Source organism: Pogoniulus pusillus, chromosome 25 (genome assembly GCF_015220805.1).
Source record: "Pogoniulus pusillus isolate bPogPus1 chromosome 25, bPogPus1.pri, whole genome shotgun sequence".
Taxonomy (NCBI): domain Eukaryota; kingdom Metazoa; phylum Chordata; class Aves; order Piciformes; family Lybiidae; genus Pogoniulus; species Pogoniulus pusillus.
Window position 1 is genome coordinate 7,079,030 of NC_087288.1, and position 21,583 is coordinate 7,100,612.

Below are 21,583 nucleotides of genomic sequence, written 5' to 3' on the forward strand. Positions count from 1 at the left end.
AACTTTTCTTATGTAAATAAGAGTTTTAAACTTTATTTGCCTTTGCTGAAAGTGATTACTTAAGAAAATCAGGGCCTGGAAAGACTTGATACATGTGTTTCTGAAGGCTAAATGAGGCCATCCAAAGTTGATGCTGCTCCCCCAGCAGTCACCTGGAGCATCTCCCAAACATGCAAAGCTTTCCTGTAGCCTGATTCTCACTTTAATTTTCAATGCCCTTTGTTAGACAGTTAAGAAACAAAGGCATCAATAGCTAACCCCAAATACCTCAGTGACAAATGTACACTTTCAGAAACTGTCTAATTAATTGTATCTCCAAAACCGTGGCTTTAATGAAACTCTTAATTGAAAGGCAATTAGACATTGTCTCCTTCCACTGCATGTGTAGCTAACTCTTGTTGGTGTTAACGAGTTGCAGAACCAAGCTTCACAGGAAATTACTCTGTCCTCCAAAAGCATTGTGTTGTTTCCTCGGCATTCTCCCTCATCCTGCCAGTGCTGTCTGTTTGAATTCAGACATTCCAATAAGGACATGCCACAGGTCTTTAGTAGCAGAACTAACTGCTTTGCATTTGAAAAAGCCATAACTCAAAGTTAGGTTTGTGGGAAGCCAGCTCCAGTTTTATTCTGCCGTGCGAGGAACTTGGATGCATTCCTGTGTGGCCTACCCTAGGTGATCCTGCTTTAGCAGGGACTCATGGGACTCAATGACCTCTGGAGGTCCCTTCCAACTCCTAACATTCTGTGATTCTGTGAAAATAAAGAGCCAGATTTCCATCCATTACAGACTGTACCATGTGGTCAGGCCACACCTTGACTATGGTGTCCAGTTCTGGGCTCCTCAATTCAAGACAGCTGCTAAAATGCTGGAAGGTGTCCAGAGAAGGGCAACAAAGCTGGTGAGGGGCCTGGAGCACAGCCCTGTGAGGAGAGGCTGAGGGAGCTGGGGATGTGCAGCCTGGGTAATAGGAGGCTCAGGGGTGACCTCATTGCAGTCTACAACTACCTGCAGGGAGGCTGTAGCCAGGTGGGGTTGGTCTCTTCTGCCAGGCAACCAGCAACAGAACAAGGGGACAGAGTCTCAAGTTGTGCCAGGGGAGGTCTAGGCTGGATGTTAGGAGGAAGTTGTTGCCAGAGAGAGTGATTGGCATTGGAATGGGCTGCCCAGGGAGATGGTGGAGTCACTGTCCCTGGAGGTGTTGAAGAAAAGCCTGGATGAGGCACATAGTGCCATGGTCTAGTTGACTGGTTAGGGCTGGGTGCTAGGTTGGACTGGATGATCTTGGAGTTTTCTTCCAACCTGGTTGATTCTGTGATTTAAAATCACTGACCAAACGCAGGAACTTGGCAGTGGAGAAACATCAGGCTAAAAAATCTCTGCTGGAAGCATTGAGTTACACAGAACCTGACATGAACTGGATGGACAACCTGACCCACTGTGACCAGGGCACCCAGGAGCCTTCTGGCAACATGATGGCATTAATTAGATGAGAGCCAGCACTGAGAAAGCATTTTGATTGTTACTTACTGTATTTTCACATTACAGGGTAATAATATGTCAGCAGATAGTAAAACACATAATAAATACTGTGCATGTACTTGAAATATTAGCATTTTAATACCCATGTCCAGAAATAACTTTTTTTTTTTTATTTTATCAGGGGAAAACACTGTTTGGATGTGGGTGGATGAATGGCAATTGATGCCCATGTACTTGATTGACCTATAGCAGGTTAAATACAGCTTTAGAGGCAGTTGTCCAAACAGTTTCTCATCTAGAGCTGATAATACTGCTAGTAGAGAGCATCTTTCTCAGCAAACTGCCTCCTGCAATGGGAGGTTATTTTCACTAGGCAGAAGCTAGTTGAATAGGATGACTGTTTAATTTGATATATTAAAGCTTCTCCCTACAACTGTCTCAATAACCAGGCATGGATATATGCTTCACACACAGAAAAATTAAATTTAAATTACATAATATGGGCTAGAAAATTGTGCCATTTATCCTGCTTCCCCCTCCCAAAAAAAAAAAAAAAAAAAAAAAAAAAAAAGATTTGATTTTATTATTTTTTCCACATGAATTCTGTTGTGATTTTTCATACTCAGTCCTTTTCTTCTAGCATTCCCATCGGTTCAACTTACTTTATTCTTCCTTTTTATAGTCAAGTAAGGGGAAAAAGGAATATAGATGAGGGATGGTCCTTTAAGAAAGTCCCTCACTGCCTCAGAAGTTCATGAGTCCAGTGTAAAAGTACAAAATGACTGCTCTAAACTGACTTCTGTAAACCTTCCAGAAACATAGATTCATTGAATGGTTTGAGTTGCAAAGGAGCTTAAAGATGGACTTGTTCCAGCACCCCTGCCGTAGGCAGGGACACCTTCCACTAGAACAGGTTGCTCAAGGCCTCATCCAGCCTGACATTCAGCACCTCCAGGGAGGGACACCCACAGCTTCCCTGGGCAACCTGTTCCAGTGTTTCACCATCCTCAGTGTCACCCACTAACTTGCTGAGGGTGTCTCAATCCCACTGTCCATGTCACTGACAAAAATCTTCAACAGCAGATTTTTAAAGGGAAGTTTGCCACAGCTGAAGACAAATATAACAATGCATGTCTGCTGGGTTCCCAAACCCTTTGTCTTCTGGGTTCCCAAACCCTTTGTCTATTGGGTTCCCAGACCCTTTTTCTGCTGGGTTTCAAACCTTTTGTCTATTGGATTCCCAAACCCATTGTTTATACCACAGCTCTAGTTCTGCATCTTTCTGCTGAGTTGAGGAGACCTCTGTTTAAATCTGACTTGTGTCTGATTTTCTCTGAACTGCATGGCAAGTATTTGAAGAAACTTTCTTTTTTTCTATGTTTATTTCTTTTTCAGGAGGAGGAATGAAGTAAGCAGAGATGGTAACCAAGCAGTTTAGAAAAGGGGAAAAAAGGAGATAGAGGTTTAGTGTCTTCCTCCTACGTTTGAAAGTCTGTTTTCAGACAGCCATTAAAGTCTTGCTCATTAATCTTCACATAATCAGAGCTGTTGTTAACAAGTCCCTTGTACCTTGGCCATCCCCTTTTACTGCTTTGTCTCCTTTGCTCCTGTTACCTTGCCATTCATTTCTCACTTTTTCTGTTTCTTCCCTTCTCAGCACAAGTGTGCTCCATCCTCCAGTATCTGAAGGGGGCCTGCAGGAGGGCTGGAAGGGACTATTTGCAAGGTCTTGTCATGACAGGATGAGGAGTAATGGGTTTAACCTGGCAGAGGGGATATTTAAAGTGGATACTAGGAAGAAGTTCTTTCCAGTGAGAGTGTTGAGACACTGGAACAGGTTGCCCAAGGAGGTTATGGTTGCTTCCTACCTGGAGGTGTTCAAGGCCAGGTTGGACAAGGCCTTGAGCAACCTGTTCGAGCAGAACGCATCCCTGCCTATGGCAGGGGGTGGGAACTGGATGATCCTTGAGGTCCCTTCCAACCTAAACCGTTCTATGATTCTATGATGCGTGTATGTAAAAATCTAAATATTTGTATATCTGTTAAAATCTAACTCTTGTGCTGTTGGTGCTTCCTGCATCGCCCTGCCTGCCCTCACTCCTGTGCTCTGTGGACAGGGTTTGGAATGTTGGCAGTTTTCTCAGAGAGGCTTGTAGCCTCAGCAGTGCTCTGCAGGTACCGTCTGTTCCCAGTATCTCTTGGCCACTCGCAGGCTCCTGCCTGGCTTTTCACTGCCTCCTTCCTTCCTGACCTTCCTTCCTGCTATTTTGAGGCATCATTTTGGAAGTGCTTATCAGTGCTGCCCCTTCTCACCCTCTGCTCCCCTCTCTCAGACTCATTTCTTGCATCTTGTCCAAAATCATAGAGTCATGGAATCGTTTTTTGTTGGAAAAGACCTTTTAAGATCATCAAGACCGGCCATTATCTAACTCTGCCAAGTCTGGTGCTAAACCACGTCCCTCAGCAACATGTCTAAAGGCAGAAGAAGTGCTGGCTGTGAAAGACAAGGCCAATTTGAAACTGAAATTGGGTAACATGAACTTCTACCCTTGAAAATGAGCATATCATAAAAAATATCCAGAGGTAACCTTCTCAGAGCAGAGCCTTTTACCTCCAGCTGCCTTCCCCAGCAGGCACAGTGGTGCCTGGCTGCTATTAAGCACCAAAGCTATACAAATAAATAAGAATAGTTTTGATTACACTGTTGAAGTTCTCATCTAAAATAATTTAAGCATTAGTCAGAAGCAGTTGTGCTGTTTATAATTCATATAATAATTTAGGACTGCTACTTTTAAACTGTTGCTTAATTTGGATTTGCTTGCACTTCCCATGGGATAAAGTATATAATTGAAGAAGGAAGGAATGAGCTACATTCAGGGGTAGCTGTAGGGTGCTGTGATTTAAAGGAGAGCTGGTGGAATACAACAGGAGGAAAATATACAGGATCCATTATGCTGTTAATGAATGCACAATTCAGATTTGCTGATTTAATTCCTAAATCATATTTCTCTGGTCCCCTCAGGTATAACAGGCTTTACATGCATAATAACTGAAGAAGATGGTATATGTTTATGCCCAGCCATGCAAAAACCGAATAAGAAACCCAAAATGACTTTTCCTGTATTGTTTAGTCATTTGCAGTTAGTATTTTATAATTGCAGAGCATGGAAGGAGCACTGTTTGAAGGGCACAACCACAATTGCTGGTACCAGTTTTGAGCCCATGGTAGTAACCTTCGAGGCAGTTTGATATTTATCCGGAGCTACAGACTGTCACGCTAGTTAAGCCATGACTAGAGCATCATTTTCTGATCTGGCCAGGAGCAGTCTTGAAATAGTCCCCATTTCCTTCCTCAGGCAAGGTGGCAGATTGGTGATATTTTAAACTCTGTCTTGGCTAAGAGACAAATTCCAAAGTCCTTATTTCTTTTGCTAGCAGATCTGATTGATGTAAGCAAGACCTATTCCCGCAGGGGCCACACCCGTGAATAATTGTCAGAAGTGACATTATACAGGGACTTGGAGCTCTACAAAATGTGACCTTTTGGGAGTAGTTCTTCGGTCCATTTTTCATATTGACATGTTAATTGTAAGCTTTTTTTTACCATCCTTTTCCTGAAATGGGAAGAGGTGTCCAACTTTTGAAGGAGCCACATATTGCAGTGAGCTGCATTGCAAATTGTACAACCACATAGATTCATAGAATGGGTTGGGTTGTGAAGCGACCAACCCCCCTGTCACGGGCAGGGACACCTCCCACTAGAACAAGTTGATCACAGCTTCATCCAACCTAGCCTTCAACACCTCCAGGGAGGGAGCATACACAATCTCCCTGGGCAGCCTGTTCCAGTGTCTCACCACCCTCACTGGAAAGAATTTCTTCCTCAGCTCCAGTCTAAATCAGCCCTCCACAAGCTTCAATCCATTCCCCCTCATTCTAACACTGCAAGCCTTTGTCAAAAGTCCCTTCCTGGCTTTCTTGTAGGCTCCCTTCAGGTATTGGAAGGCTGCTCTGAGATCTCCCTGGAGCCTTCTTTTCACCAGGATGAAATAGCCCCAACTCTTGCAGCCTGTCCCTACAGGGGAGGTGCTCCAGACCTTTGACCATCTTCATGGATTACTCTGGAGATGCTCCAGTAGTCCCATCTCCCTCTCATTCAGGGGACACCAGAACTGGATGCAGTTCTGCAGGTGGGGTCTCAGCAGAGCAGAGGGGCAGAATCCTCTCCCTGTGCTGTTGCTCTCCCTGCTTTGAATGCAGCCCAGCACACAGCTGCCTTCTGGGCTGCCAGTGACCATTTCTTGCTCATGTGGAGTTTGTCATCAGCCTACACTACAAGCCCTTGTAAGAGGTCCCTCTCCAGCTTTCTTGTAAGTTTCCTTCAGATACAGGAAGGCAAGATTGATCAGAAAGCTCTGAAAACACACCAAGAGAAGATGCAGTCAAAAGAAATTCTGCCAAGCCTTCTAGGTTGTCCACCTGCTCTTCTTAAACATTTTTTTTGTGATCTCTTTCAACTGGAGTATGACTTCTTAAATGCATTTGAACAACCTGCCCAGGAGACATCTTAATCCAATCGTGCATTATGATGATACCAGTTGGATGTTATCCTATTAGGCACTCAGTGTAAATAAGGGATTTTCCTCTGACTTTTAAATCCTTGATTAATGAGGACGCTCGAAGCTGTGTCCTGCAAATTAGCCATAGTGCTAGCAACAATTGCAATTCACTTAGGAAAACCGATTTGGTTTAAATCTTCCCATCCAAATTAAAAAGCATGAGAGAAAGATAATGTGCAGTAAGTAAAACATCCTACTCTATCTCACGTTATTCATCTGTGCTCCTTGGCTCTCTGAGACCTTTAGGTCCAAATGCTGCTCTCTGTTCAGGTAAATTCCCATCAGCCAAAGCTTTGCTGGTGAAAGAACTCTGATAGCTGGCCCTTAGTATTTAGTTTATGCATTCTTTATATTCAGTGATGGTTTAGCTAATTCTTAACCCCATTTTAAATTGTCTTAAACCTTCCAATGGCTTTCATTTGCAGTTTGGCCACTGCTGTCTCACTTCACTTTCACGGATCCTTTGCCTTTCTTTTACTGATAGAAATATGTATGAGTGTCAGGAAAGAGTTACTTAGGTAAAAGGAGGAACAAGAAGAAGCTGTGACATGGTATTTCAGCTGGAATTCTTCCTCATGCATTTTATTTCTGAGGAAAACATTTTTCCCATCATCTCTATGACTTCCCTTCTTCAAACACCAATAAGTGATTAATTGCTTGCAAGAAAAATTAGGTTTATATCTGATACTGACTTTGAGACCTTGTATCTGGTATTGACTTTGAAATCCACATCTCTTTTAATATTCTGAGACATTAATGAGCTCTTTATTGACATGCTTGATTCATATTTATTTCAGGTACTATTCATCATGGCACCCATAGTATACATTAACTTATATCAGTCAAGAACATCCTTTTGTTCTTGCAGAAGTGTGAGTACTTTTTCCATAGATTGGAATTAGTGTCACTTCAGAGAGCTTCCACACTCCCTCTTGTAACTGAGCAAAGTCTCTCTCATGCATTAAGTGTAAGATTTCTGCATAGTTCTGGGCTGGTAGTTTTGGTTGCCGTGCAAACTATACAAAAAGCAGAGTTATTTAAAGTGGCAAGAATAGTCAGAGACGCTGCAGTGATTCCATCAATCTGCCTGATCATTCCACCTCAGTTCAGTCAAATTGTGAAGGTTACTCAGCCATGCATAGAATCATAGAATCAGCCAGGTTGGAAGAGACCTCCAAGATCATCCAGGCCAACCTAACACCCAGCCCTAGCCAATCAACTAGACCATGGCGTTAAGTGCCTCATTCAGTTTTTTCTTCAACACCTCCAGGGATGGCAATTCTACCACCTCCCCGGGCAGCCCATTCCAATGGCAAATCCAATGACATGTACCAAAGTACCCTTACACAGTGGCACTGAGGCACCCTCAGCAAGTTTGTGGGTGCCAGCAATGGTTGCTGGCAGCCCAGAAGGCAGCTGTGTGCTGGGCTGCATCCAAAGCAGGGAGAGCAGCAGCACAGGAAGGGGATTCTGCCCCTCTGCTCTGCTGAGACCCCACCTGCAGAACTGCCTCCAGCTCTGGTGCCCCTGAATGAGAGGGACATGGGACTACTGGAGTATCTCCAGAGGAATCCAAGGGTCAGAGGTCTGGAGCACTTCCCCTGTAGGGACAGGCTGCAGGAGTTGGGGCTTTTCCAACCTGGTGAAAAGAAGGCTCCAGGGAGATCTCAGAGCAGCCTTCCAATACCTGAAGGGAGCCTACAAGAAAGCCAGGAAGGGACTTTTGGCAAGGAAGGGACATTGTAGCCAGGTGGGGGGTGGCCTCTTCTCCCAGGCAACCAGCAATAGAACAAGGGGACACAGTCTCAAGATGTGCTGGGGAAAGTATAGGCTTGATGTTAGGAGGAAGTTCTTCACAGAGAGAGTGATTGGCATTGGAATGGGCTGCCCAGGGAGGTGGTGGAGTCACTGTCCCTGGAGGTGTTCAAGAAAAGACTGGATGAGGCACTTAGTGCCATGGTCTGGTTGACTGGATAGGGCTGGGTGCTAGGTTGGACTGGATGATCTTGGAGGTCTCTTCCAACCTGGTTGATTCTATGATGAGAGGGAATGGGTTGAAGCTTGCAGAGGGCAGATTTAGACTGGAGCTGAGGAAGAAATTCTTTCCAGTGAGGTTGGTGAGACACTGGAACAGGCTGCCCAGGGAGATTGTGTATGCTCCCTCTCTGGAGGTGTTGAAGGCCAGGTTGGATGAAGCTGTGATCAACCTGTTCTAGCGGGAGGTGTCCCTGCCCATGACAGAGGGGTGACTTTCTTAGGTCCCCATCCTATGAATACATGAGTGCCAGATATTTGTTTTAATGCTTGTTAGCATCTTTTTTTACACTTACTGGTGGTGGTTTTTACAATACTGAGTTAACTTTCTATGTGTAGACTTTACTGGTTACTTGGGGGATTTCTATTATTAATTATTTTTTTCCTTTACACTTGAAGGAAAACATTGGGGCTTTTCCACCAAGAGGCTGAGCCCTTGACTTTCAAGCTTCAGTGGTTGTACTCTGAGGAAAAGAAATGGACATCTGGAATTCAAGAAGATGTTTGTAGCTGGCTCTTGGCAAACAAAATGAATGACTAGAATGCTTTAGAATGTTATTTCTTTTTTTTCCTTTCATCATTTTAACTCTCTTTGCTAACCTGCCAGCTAATTTTACCAGCATTACACATTTACAGATTGGTTTCCCCCAGCTATAAATTTTCTCATCTATAAGGAAAGATAGTTTTCCTTGTGATGATGGCATCAAACTGGGACATAACATAGCTGGTGTTTATGGGCTTTTTCAGTTACCTTCAGGAAGTGGCTTCATTCTTTTATCTCTCAGCCTTTTACCTGTAGAACATAACATTTTTATAATAGGCTTTTCTTTGTTGTGCCTCCCATGTTAATGAAGGTATTTCTGTAGCAGTTTCTTGCTCCAGAGAAGTGCTAGAAGGGTTTGTTCATTAATATTCCTGAAGCGTGACATAGAAAAGCCTATTACTGTAATATGCTCTGCTTTAAAACTTCACTTAGAGTAATAATGATAAACAACAGTGGTTTGGCTTTAGCTGTGCTCTGCAGAAATAAGATTTTTACATCTTCAGACTTAAATTGATGGAGGAAAACTTTCATGTGTTTTATGTTCCTCCTCTCTACTCAGGGGAAAATATTGCGTCCAGTTCTGGGCTCCCCATTTCAAAAAGAGCAGGGAGCTGCTTGAAAGAGTATAGCAAAGGGCTAGGAACATGCTGGGGGGGGAGGAGACTGGAACACCTCTTTGTGAAGAAAGGCTGAGGGACTTGGGACCTTTTAGCTTGAAGAAGAGAATACCGAGGAAGGGAATCTTATCAGTGCTTAGAAATGTTTGAAGGGTGGGTGTCAGAAGCATGGGACCTGTTTTTTTTTTGCAGTGGTGCCCAGTGACAGAGGTAATGGGCACCACCTTGACCATAGGAAATTCTTTCTGAACATGAGGAGGAATTTTTTTACATTAAGGGTGGTGGAGCACCAGAGCAGGCTACTCAGAGAGGTAGTGCAGTCTCCATCTCTGGAGTCATTCAGAGCCCACCTGGACACCATCCAACGTGTTCTAGGAGAACCTTCTCTAGCAGGAGGATTGGACTTGATCATTTCCAGAGTTCCCTTCCAACCCCTACCACTCTGTGACTCTAACTCACTGCAATGGGTTCTGTCTCTATGTTGGCACCTGCATCATACAGGGGTGGTTTCCTGCCTGCTATATCCTTAGCCTCCTGTTTCGACATGATGCCATCTTTTTATTCTCCCCATGTATGTGAGGCGAAGAGCAGCTTGAAATGGGCAGTTCTGAAATGTCCTGCACAATGGAAAAGCTTCTTCCTAACCTCATTAATAATTGCTTGAGAGATGACCAGCAGCATGACAGTTTACATTTCTCTGCTATTATTTCCCTTAATAACTGTGGATGTTCTTATTACATTTCTAAATGACTGTTCTCAGAGGTGGCTGAGACTGAAGGTATTACATTTTGTCAGCTTCAGATTGATTGCCTCAGTGTTTTGTGGAATATCTCCTTGCTCTTGCGCTGTAAGAAATGACAGATAGGAAGACCCAGATTCTTTTCTGTCCTTTTCAGCATGTTCTATCCTACATCCCCTGGGTTGTCTCCTTTGTCATGATTTATTTGATTTCTTTATTCAAAGAACAGTCTAAGCTCATTTTGGACAGGTGAATCTGCTATGGGGATAGGCTAACAAAGCTGGAGTTGTTCAGCTTGCAGAAGAGAATAATCTGGGGGAGCTTAGAGCTGCCTTCCAATACCTGAAGGCATCCTGCAGGAAAGCCAGAGAGGGACTTTTTATAAGGGTGTCTAGAGACAGGCCAAAGGGGAATGGTTTGAAGCTGAGGGAGAGCAGGATTAGGCTGGATCTTAGGAAGGAGTTCTTCAGTACAAGAGTGGTGAGACTCTGGAATAGGCTGCCCAGGGAGGTTGTGGATGCCTCTTCCCTGAGGGTGTTCAAGACTAGGTTGGAAAAGTCCTTGAGCAGCCGAGTCTAGCTGAGAGGTGTCCCTGCCCATGGAGTGGAGATTGGAGTTGATGATCTTTGAGGCCTCAACCTAAGCCATTCTAGGATTCCTCAAACCCATTGGACTTAAGCACAGCACTCAGGCAGTAGTGCACTAATTTAAGAGAACAGGACATTCTAACTTAGTTAAGAAAGTAGGGTGATAGTTTCCAACAACACATGCATTTAAGGTTTTTTTCCCCTTTTCTTGACTTTCTTTTCATTAAGAAGCATTCAACTCAATGAGAGTTCTGTTTGCTTCTTTCCCGTTCATTTTTTGACTGTGCATCTGAGAAAGCAAGTGCAATTAGTGGAGAAAGCATCATTACATTGCTAATACTTTTAACAGCTGTAGGCAGTTCAATATTTTGACTTGTTTGGTTGGATTTCTTTTCTTCTTTCATTTCTTTTCTTTTTTCTCTTTTTAATGCTTTCAGCATTTTCAGCAATATCATCGTAGTGATATTGGAGAGCAAAAGGGAATAACAGCATCTCCAAATATATTTCATCCTTCTACTTTCTGTTCCCACTGCAAAAAAAAAACCCAAAAACCTAAAATGTTGAAGAGACTACAGAAGAAAGAAAAAAAAACCCCCAACTAAACTCTACTGGATATATTCACATGGTTCTTCTGCAAACTGACAAGTGCGAATTGAAAAGCAAAGTTCTCTTAATACAGAGTCGGAGAGTGTCACTGTGCCATGACATATTAAAGCTGGAATGCTCTGGGCCTTCCATAAATCCAAGCAATAAAAGAAATGCCAGTGAGAATCTTGCAATATGTTCAGTCAATTACAATCTGTCTTACCTGACTTTTTGTTTTCTTCACAGACCACAGATGACATCCTGGTGGCCTCGGCTGAATGTCCTAGCGATGATGAGGACATCGATCCCTGTGAGCCGAGCTCAGGTGGGTTAGGTTAGTCAACTTTTTTATTACTTTCTTTGATTTCATATTTGCATGCCTCAGTCCCCTAGAGTCCCATCTAGCAAGACAGTCCTTTCTTGCATTGCAGGGAGAAGTTGAATTGGGGCCTTTCTAAATAGCAGTGTCAGCAGGCAAGGAGAGTTGGCGCCACATTCAGTAAATGGGAGCAGAGCGATAGCTATAATATAAGCAAGGTCATAGCTTGACCAAGGACTTGAAGCTAAAGCCCTGCAACTGTGTTGTGATGATAAAGGAAGAGCAACTTCATTTAGGAGAAAGGTCACAGATCACAGAACACTCTCAGTTGGAAGAGACTTCCAGAGATCATCCAGTCCAACCCTCCCTGCAGTAAGCAGGGACAATCTTCCACTAGAACAGGTTGCCCAGAGCCCTGTCGAGCCTCACCTTGAATATCTCCAGGGACGGGCCACAACCACCTTCATGGGCAGTGTGTTCCAGTGTTCCACCACCCTCATGGTGCAGAACTTGTTCCTAACATGCAATCTAAATCTGCTCTTCTCTAGTTTGAAGCCATTGCTCCTTGTCTTATCACTGCAGGCCTTTGTAAATAGTCTCTCTCCATCCTTCTTGTAGCACCCTTCAGGTACTGAAAGGCTGCTATTAGGTCTCCCTGGAGCCTTCTGCTCTCCAGGCAGAACAGCCCCAATTCTTTCAGTCTGTCTTCACAGCAAAGGTGCTCCAGCCCCTTGATCATGCTGTGGCCCTTCTCTGGACCCGCTCCCGCAGGTCCACATCTCTCTTGTTTTCAGGGCCCCCAAAGCTGGACACAGCACTGCAGGTGAGGTCTCACCAGAGCAGAGGGACAGAATCCCCTCTCTCCATCTGCTGGCCATGCTGCTTTTGATGCAGCCCAGGATGTAATTTGCCTTCTGGGCTGCAAGTGCCCACTGCTGGCTCATGTCAAGCTTCTCATTCACCAGCATTCCTAAGTCTTCTTCTTCAGGGCTGTTCTCAAGTTCAGCATCTCCCAGTCTGTACTGATATCAAGGAGTGCCCCAACATAGATGCAGGATCTTGCCTTATAGAACCTCATGAGCTTCTCCTCTGCCCACTTCTCCGGTCTGTCTGCGTCCATCTGAATGGCACCTGTCCCACCCTTTGATCTCATCAACTGCACCACTCAGTTTGGTGTCATCTGCCAACTTGCTGAGGGTGCCCTCAGTCTCACTGTCTACAGCAATCATAAAGATATCTCTTTCCTACTCTACTGAACAGTGGAGATTTGTTGCTAAAGTTTTGCTATGGTCCAGTTTCCCCCACAAATTTATATTCCATTAAACACTGCATTCCTTCTCTGGAAATCCAAATGTTTATCACAAATAAACTGCAAAGAATTAAGCTCAATTTGTTGTGCAGTGGAATATTTAGTTCAAGTAGAGATCAATTACATTTGAGAGCAGTGTATTACTGCAAATCACAACTAAGAGCCATCTCTGTACAAGAAATCCAGGGCAGGAGATGTGTTTAGATAGCTGTGAGAGTAATGAGGTTTTGCTTCAAAAGCAGGTGTGTGGTTCCTGCTTCAGTTCACATGCAGAAAATATTTAGGTAAAGGGAGAGACATTTTTTCATAGATTGATAGAATGGCTTAGGTTGGAAGGCACCCTAAAGATCATCTAGTTCCAAGCCCCCTGCCATGGGCAGGGACACCTCCCAGTAGAACAGGTTGCTCAAGGTCTCATCCAACCTGGCTTTGAACACCTTCAGGAAGGGAGCATCCATGATGTCCATGAGCAACCTGTTCCGGTGTCTCACCACCCTCACTGTCAAGAATTTATTCCTAATCTGCAGTCACAATCTGCCCTCCTCATCTTCAATCTATTCCTTCTTGCTCTATCACTTTAAACCCTTGTAAAAAGTCCCTCCTTAGCTCTCTAGGTACTGGAACACTGCTCCCAAAGCCTGTCTTCCCAGAGCCTTCTCTTCCTCACCAAATCATTATCTGTCGTCAAATAACTGCAGCCTCTCTTGTCTCTTAAGGCTTTAAGTCATTCACTTCACCTCTTTCCTTTTGAATGTCCAGTGAGAACTCACCAACACTCCCTCTGCCTGCCACCATGGCCCGGGAGAATCCACATTGCCCTATGGGTCCTTATTTAGCTAATGGGTGCAGGAATGGGGAAGATGAAAGGAAGAATTCTGACAGGGTAGTATTTTTGTCCACACCGTGATCCAGAAGGGAAATGGGAGTGTTAGGTTTCCTGCAGACCATTGCCATTTAGCTTTGCATCCTGGTGTTTAGCATTCATGGTTAAGCTTCTCACTCATGGCCCAGCTACACTTCTCAGTGTTGTTTGTTTGAGGGAGGGTTTACTGGTTCATTTCTTCGATCCTAACTGCTGTGGAGTTTGGGGGTTTTTGAAGTATAGATTGCCACAGGAATTATGTTCTTCATAATTCCAATTGTCTGCATCATTTTATCTGTCATTCTTCACTTCAAAATGTCACTTAGCCTCCCACTCTCAACTCTTAGAAGCTATTAATTTGCCTCTCTCTTCATTGCCCTTGTCCTCTCTTATTTGAAACAATGTGAACCGAAGGGCTTACTGAAGTCATAACTTCCAGCATTTCTTTCTCTCTGTAGGCTGCCTTAGTCTTAGTCACTTCATATTGTGAATAAGCTTTCTCCATGAGTAGTGTGCATTGGCCTCATTGAATCTCATGAGGTTTTCCTCAGCCCACCTCTCCAGCCTGTCCAGGTCTGCTGGATGACACCCATCCCATCCTTCAGTCTTATCAGCTGCACCACTCAGCTTGGCGTCATCTGCAAATCTGCTGTCCTCAAACTCACTGTCTATAGCACTGATGGAAATATTGAACAGCTCTGGTCCCAGTACAGACCTTTGAGGGACACCACTTGTCACATGTCTCCATCTGGGCATTGAGCAAGTGACCCTTTGGATGCAATTCCTTATCCACTGGAGAGTCCACCCATGAGATCCATATATCTTCAGATTAGAGAGAAGGGTGTTGTGTGAGGCTGTGTCAAAAGCTTTAGAAAAGTCCAGGTCAGCTTTCTTGTAGCAAGAATAACATTTAAAAGGTGGCCAGAGCTCTTCCACTGTCATTGGCAGAGCCATAACTCTGCCTTCCTATGACGACTGCCCAGAACATGCCTTTTTCTGACCAAATTTCTCAGCTGACAACATTCTGATTATGGTAAACCTCGATATCACAGAAAATACTGATTATCTAGATTGTACTGATTAGCAAGATTTATGCTGAAAGTATGGCTTCTTTTCTAGGATAAACACATTGCAGGGCCTAACAAGTCTCAGTCTGCCGCCACCAGCTTTGCTTTCTGTGCACCTGCCTTCCACAGAATAAATGGAAAGATGCAATTTGCAACAAATGTCATGTGGGACATAAAACCAGAGCAGATTAGGAACTGCTAAGCAGCAATCCTATTGACTTGTCTCGAAGATAAAAGTCACCAAAATGATAATTGCAGATTTCATTGTGGTAGAGAAACTGCTAAATGTGCCATAATAGGATGAAGTCGTAACAAATTTATTACCAGGCAAAACGTAGTCAACATATTTTGTTTGCATTCAGTTTTGTGCAGTAAGGCAACACTGAACTGCTTTCACAGTCTCTCCACATTTCCGTCTCCTATTTTGAATATCAACAACAGCACAAAAAAACAATGGGGATGATGATGATGATGAAAATAATCAGAAATAATTCACAGATTGCATTGGGTTGGAAGGGACTCCCAAAATGCCATCCTGTCCAACCTCCCTGCACTCAGCAGGGACACCTGCTGCCCAAGGACACATCAAGGCTTATCCTGAATGTCTCCAGGGATGGCCCTCAACCACATCTGTGGGCAACATATGCCAATGTCTCACCACTCTCATTCTGCAGAACTTCCTCCTGATGTCCAGTGTAAATCTCCCCTGCTCCACTTTCAAAACATTGTCTCCTGTTTTCATAGGCCCTTCTAAACAGTCCTTCCTCAGCCTTCAGGTACTGAAGTGCAGCTCTAAGGTCTCCTTGGAATCTTCTCTTTTCCAGGCTGAACAGTCTCAATTCTTTCAGCCTGTCTTCATAGCAGAGGTGCTTCAGCCCTCTGATCATTTTGGTAGCCCTCTTCTGGGCTCATTCCAGCAGCTCCGTGTCTCTCTTGTACTGGGGGCCTCCAGAGCTGGACAAAGCACTGCAGGTGAGGTCTTATGAGAGCAGAGCAGAGGGGCAGAATCTCCCCTCTCCATCTGTTGGCCATGCTATTTTGATGCAGCCCAGACTGCCATTGGCCTTCTGGGCTGCAGGTGCCCATTGCTGGCTGATGTGCAGCTTCTCATCCACCAGCACCCTCAAGCCCTTTCCTACAGGGCTGTTCTCAGTACTGATAGTTTAAGTTTCCTCATCTTCATGGTACAAAGGAAATAATAAAGACTTTTCCTTTTGTGGGAAGGTTATAAAAACTGTTAGTGGAAGTTTACCCCTCCCCCCCAAAAAAAAAAAAAAAAAGAAAGAGGAATCTGGTATAATTTCCTGATGTTACAGGAATTCTAGTGCTGGGGGTGCACAAATTGCCAGCCTGCACATCAGGATTGCTGCTGCAACCTTTCCTGAGGTCTGTACAGAGCTCTGATTTCTGCTGAGCTCAGTGAGCATTTGTGTTACACAGCTTATTTGCTCCAGTTACACAGGGCTGGTATTTTATTTATTAGCTATTATCTAGCCACTTATGTAGCTATTCAAATGTTCCAAAACACAGAGAGGTCCAAACTGGGTCGAATAAAGTAAAAACATTGAGTTTAATGGCAACAAAATAGAGACCAGGAAGAAAAGTCTCAGAGCTTTGAGCATTTGCACAAAGTTCTCTTTCTGTAAATTACAGCTAAATCCTTCTCAAAGTCTGGACACCACAAAAAATTGGCTTGAGAAATTGGGTTGAAAAATCTCTCCTGACAGCAGAAGTGGAATGGGGAGAAGTTTGGGCATTCTTAAGGCCAGAATACATGTTGTTTGCTGGGCTCAGCAGCTTCAGCAGAAGGCAGGCTTCAGAGATAAAGAAGTGGTGCTTGGGGACATGTTGGTGCTTAGAGGAATGGTTTAATGATAATAGGTTAGCAGTATTGGTGGCGTTATGAGCTCTGGGTGAGTGGTTGGACTTTGTGCTCTCCGAGGGTCTCTTCTAACCTCAATAGGTCTGTGGTTCTAAGCTCAAGTTCAAATTAGTGTTTCTACCAAGAGAAGATCACATGTTGCGACTTAAGGAGGTACTTCATCAGCCTTTTGGCAGCAGTTGTCTGGCAGCTCTGGCCTTCCAGTTCCCAGGATAGTAGTGGCTGATTGGATCAGACCTTGTCCTGTGCTTGTTGCCTAGGTGAACAGGATGAGGACAGTCAGGACAGAGTTCAGTGGTGCATACCAACTGGTAGCATTGGTCACCTTCATTCTGAGGGAGAACTTACATCAGTTATTTTCCGACGTTATTGACGTTATTAACTAGGGGCCAATAATAGGATAGAAGCTCTTGGACTGATCTTTGAGCATGTGTTGATTTTCATATACCTCAGCCAGGCTCATTCCATTATGGAAAAGACCTGGTGTCAGTCTGACGTCTCTTAAGCATCAGTATAACCAAGACAGAGCAACTAAGCCTGGCTGGTGACTCTTAACTGTTCAGTCTCAGCTTTGGAGGCAGCTTTCCTCTGTGAGCAGAACATCAAAGGGCTTTGCATGCAAGCTGCTTCCTCTGTCTCTACATCTCTATGTCCATACATCTGTACCTGTAGTGACAGGATGAGAGGGAATGGATTGAAGCTTGAAGGGGGCAAATTTAGACTGGAGGGTGGGAAGAAATTCTTTGCAGTAAGGGTGGTGAGACTCTAGAATAGGTTGCCCAGGGAGGTTGTGGATGTCCCTTCCCCAGAGGTGTGCAAAGCCAGGCTGCATGAGGCCTTGAGCAACCTGATCTAGTGGAAGGTGTCCCTGCTTATGTCAGGGTGGTTGGAACAAGATGCTCTTGAAGGTCCCTTCCAACTCAAGGCATTCTATGAATCTATGAATGCCTTGCTGGGACTAACACCTGTTAGATAGATGGAGATGCTGGGAACAATACATTCTCAAACATCTTGGGACACTTTAGGTTGGGTCCTGACTTTGATACCTATTTCCAGTAACAGGCAGAGCTGTGGAATACAGGCTGTGCATGATTCATGCTCATTTATCACAAGTTTTGCTCTTCTTTTTCCTGTCTCACATTCTTGCATTGTATTCCTGGCAAGATAGCCTTGTGGTAGGAGGTGAAGTGACTCCTGTAATTTATACATCACTGCAAGTGCCCTGTTTAGTGCACTTCATTGTGCAAGGAGCTGAAACAAAGGAAAATAAAATTACAGTTAGTTCATAGGGCTGCTGTGTTCATTATGGCTCAAGACATAAAGGGAATGTTTGTGCCTCAGTCCAATTACCCTGCAGTTCTGTATGCGTTTCCAGTACTAGAAAGATCACTGGGTTGTCTTGAGTCAGCCTTTTAGGAAGCTTGGCTCAAATGCATGCAGACATGGTTGTGTGAGCTACTGCAGGGTGAAAATTAGGCTTTATTTACAAAATGTTAGCACTTAACTATGCCTGCACATAAAGGAACTGAGGGGCTTCAGATGGAGATCAATTCTCTTGCAATTGAAGTAAAAATAGTTGTTAAGGTTATTGCTTTTTGATCTCTTCTGGAAATAAACCAACAGAAAGCAAATGTAGCGTTTATCCACGTTGCTTTATTGTGAAGTGAAAGACTTCTTTGCAAACAGACTCAGCTCTTCCTATCTCACAGAATCACAGAAGGCATCCAGTTGGAAGAGACCTCAAAAATCATCCAGTCCAACCTTCGACCCAGCACTGAAAGGTCAACACTAAACCTGTCCCTAAGCACCAGGTCCACATGCCGCTTAAACACCCTCAGTGATGGTAATTCCACCACTGCCCTGGGCAGAACATTCCAATGTTTCAGAACCTTTTCAGTGAACAAATTTCCTAGGATTCATCCTGAACCTCCCCTCAGCCTCCTCTTCTCTCAGCAGAACACCCACAGCTCCCTCAGCCCCTCCTCATAGGCTATGTGTTCCAGGCCCTTCTCCAGCCTCGTTCCCCTTCTCTGGAAATGCTTCAGCCCCTCAATGTCCTTCCTGTAGTAAGGGGTCCCGAACTGAACACAGCACTGAAGTTGTGGCCTCACCAGTGGTGACCGCAGGGGCATGATCACTTACTTCTCCCTGCTGGCCACATCTACTCCGAGACAAGATGCCATTGGCTTTCTTAGCCACCTGGGCACTGCTGGCTCATATTTAATCAACTGTCAGTCAGAATGTCAGGTCCATCTCCAAATTGCAGTTTTCCCCAAGTCTGTGACTTACCATGAGGTTGTTGTGACCCAGGCACTTGACCTTGTTAAAATTCATACAGTTAGCCTTGGCCCATGGGTCTAACCTGGTGTCATCTGCAAATTTACTGAGAGTGGCCTCAATCCCCTCACCCAGGTCAGTGATAAAGATATTAAAGAGGACAGACCCCAGTACTGAACCCTGGGGCCTGCCACTAGTGGCTGGCTTCCAGCCAGACTTAACTGTATTCACCAAGACATGGTTTAATGGCCACAGTGGTGTTAGGTCAGTGGTTGGACTTGATGATCTTAGATATCTTTTCCAAGCAATTATGTGATAGATCTGATGGAGTGCATGCAGAGGAGGGCCACCAAAATGATCAGGGGGTTGGAGCAGGGTAGACTTCAACTAGATGTTAGGAAGAAGTTCTTTACAGTGAGGGTGATCAAACACTGGAACAAGTTGCCCAGGGAGGTTGTGGATGTTCTCTCCCTGGAGGTGTTCAAGGCCAGGTTGGATGAGGCCTTGAGTGACCTGTTCTAGTAGGATGTGTCCCTGTCTATGGCAGGGGGTTGGAACTAGACAATCATTGAGGTCCCTTCCAACCTAAACCATTCTATGATCTCTAAGGTCCCTTCCAACCTAAGCCTTTTTGCAGTGACTTTATGGTTTTAGAGAATTCTGACTTCTCAAATGCATCCTGTTTAATTTTGACAGTGTTGGTGGTGTTCACACTGTAATAAGTCCTGTCTTTGTGTAAGCTAACTGGTACAGAGGACTTGGGAGCAACATGAAATGAGTTTAAAGTTTCTTTTTTCAGCACACTGTAAGACAAAATGCATCTTTTAGCTAAATATGCCTTTTGGAAGTCAACCACTAAGTAGATAATTCTTGCTGAACACAAGTCATTCAGGGAGAGGTTTAATACATAGCCTAGAAGGTGACAGCACAGCTTAGTGCTTCCCAGCATGTATTCATTGCAATCCCAGTGATGGGAACATATCAGAAGGCAGAATAGAGATGGAAGATGGGAAGCAGGCTTTTTTACCTCCACATGATGGTTTTCTATCAGTCTAGTATCAGTGGCTTACTATGCTCTAGGTCTGGAAGGAAATATTGACATGAAGTTGCCATAAATCATACAGAGCTCTCTGTTAGCTTGCACAAGGCCTTCTCCATTGGTGCATAAATGATGGATGGTTTTCCTTGTGAATGAACTTGGAGGATGCATTGAAATTCCACTTCTGTTCTTGCTCAAGTTGGATATAGGACTGGATGAATTTAGAAGTCTTTTCCAGCTGAAACAATTCACACAATCATAGAATGTTCAAAATCACAGAAGGGAGCTCAAAAGATCATCAGATGCAACCTCCTTGCTAGAGCAGGACCAACTGCATCAGGTCACACAGGAACACATCTATAGCAGGTTCCACATAAACATGAGGAAAAACTTTTTTTATTGTAGGGGTGATGGAGCCCTGGAATAGACTGTTCAGAGAAGTGGTAGAGTCTCCTTCTCTGGAGGGTTTCAAAACCTGCCTGAATGCAGAGGAACACATCTAGGTGGGTTTTGAATGCCTCCAGAGATGGAGTCTCCACCACCTCTCTGGGCAACCTGTTCCAGTACTCAGTCACCCTCAAATTAAATGAGTTCCTTCTCATGTTTAGATGGAACTTTTTATATTCAAGCTCTTGTGCCCATTACCCCTTGTCTTGACACTGGGTATGACTGAAAAAAGCCTGGCCCCATCCTCCTGACACCCACTCTTGAGGTATTTCTAAGCATTTATGAGATTCCTTCCCTCGTTCTTCTTTTTTCCAGAATAAAAAGACCAAATTCTCTCAGTCTTTTCCTCATCACAGAGTTTTTCCAGTCCCCTAATTATCGTTGTAGTTCTTTGCTGTTCCCTCTCCCGAAAGTCTCTTCCTTCATGAACTGGGGAGCTCAGAACTGGTCACAGTATTCCAGGGGAAGGAGAACCTTCTTTGCCCTACTGGCCACACTCTTCTTGATGCACACCAGGATGCCATTTGTCTTTTTGGCCACAAGAGCATATTGCTGGCTCATGGAATCCAGTTGTCCCCCAGGACACCTATGTCCCTTTCCCCTGAGGTGCCTCTCCCACAGGTCAGTCTCCAGCTATACTGGTCCTTGGGGTTGTTCTTTCCCAGATGCCAGACTCTACACTTGTCGTTCAGTTTCTCCCCACCCAGCTCTCCAGCCTGTCCAGGTCTCACTGAATGGCAGCACAGCCTTCAGCTCCCAGTTTGGTGTCATCAGCAAACTTGCTGACAGTGCCATCTGTGCCCTCAGACAAGTTGTTTCCAAATATATTGCATAGTCCTGGTCCCAGTACTGACCCCTGAGGGATGTCACTCGACCCAGGCCTCCAACTAGACTCTCCTGCACTGACCACAGCTCTCTGAGCCCTGTCCTTTAACCAGTTCTCAATCCTTCTCACCACCCAATCATCCAATCTGCACATCTTAAGGCTGGCTGTGTGGATGCCGTGGGAGACGGTGTCAAAAAGCCTTGCTGAAGTCAAAGTTGACCACATCCACTGTCTTCCCCTCATCTCTCCATCTGATTATGCCACTCATGACTCAAATAGCACTGTCACTTACATGGTACATTTTTGGTCCAATGAAACCCATCCTGCAGTTAGCTGTCACCAATTTTTTT

General features: G+C 44.5%; 1 protein-coding gene across 39 annotated transcripts in view; it reads left to right on the forward strand.

The window, feature by feature from the left end:
• Positions 1-21,583, forward strand: part of NRXN1 (neurexin 1) — an 841,287-nt gene that overhangs the window by 807,810 nt on the left and 11,894 nt on the right. For 27 of the 39 annotated variants that reach the window (XM_064164259.1, XM_064164258.1, XM_064164279.1 and 24 more), the window contains one exon: positions 11,452-11,539. In XM_064164259.1, the coding sequence (XP_064020329.1) occupies positions 11,452-11,539 (88 nt within the window). Of the gene's footprint in view, positions 1-2,875; positions 3,165-11,451; positions 11,540-21,583 lie in introns of those variants that run through there. The other 12 variants (XM_064164260.1, XM_064164281.1, XM_064164268.1 and 9 more) reach the window with 2 other exon arrangements.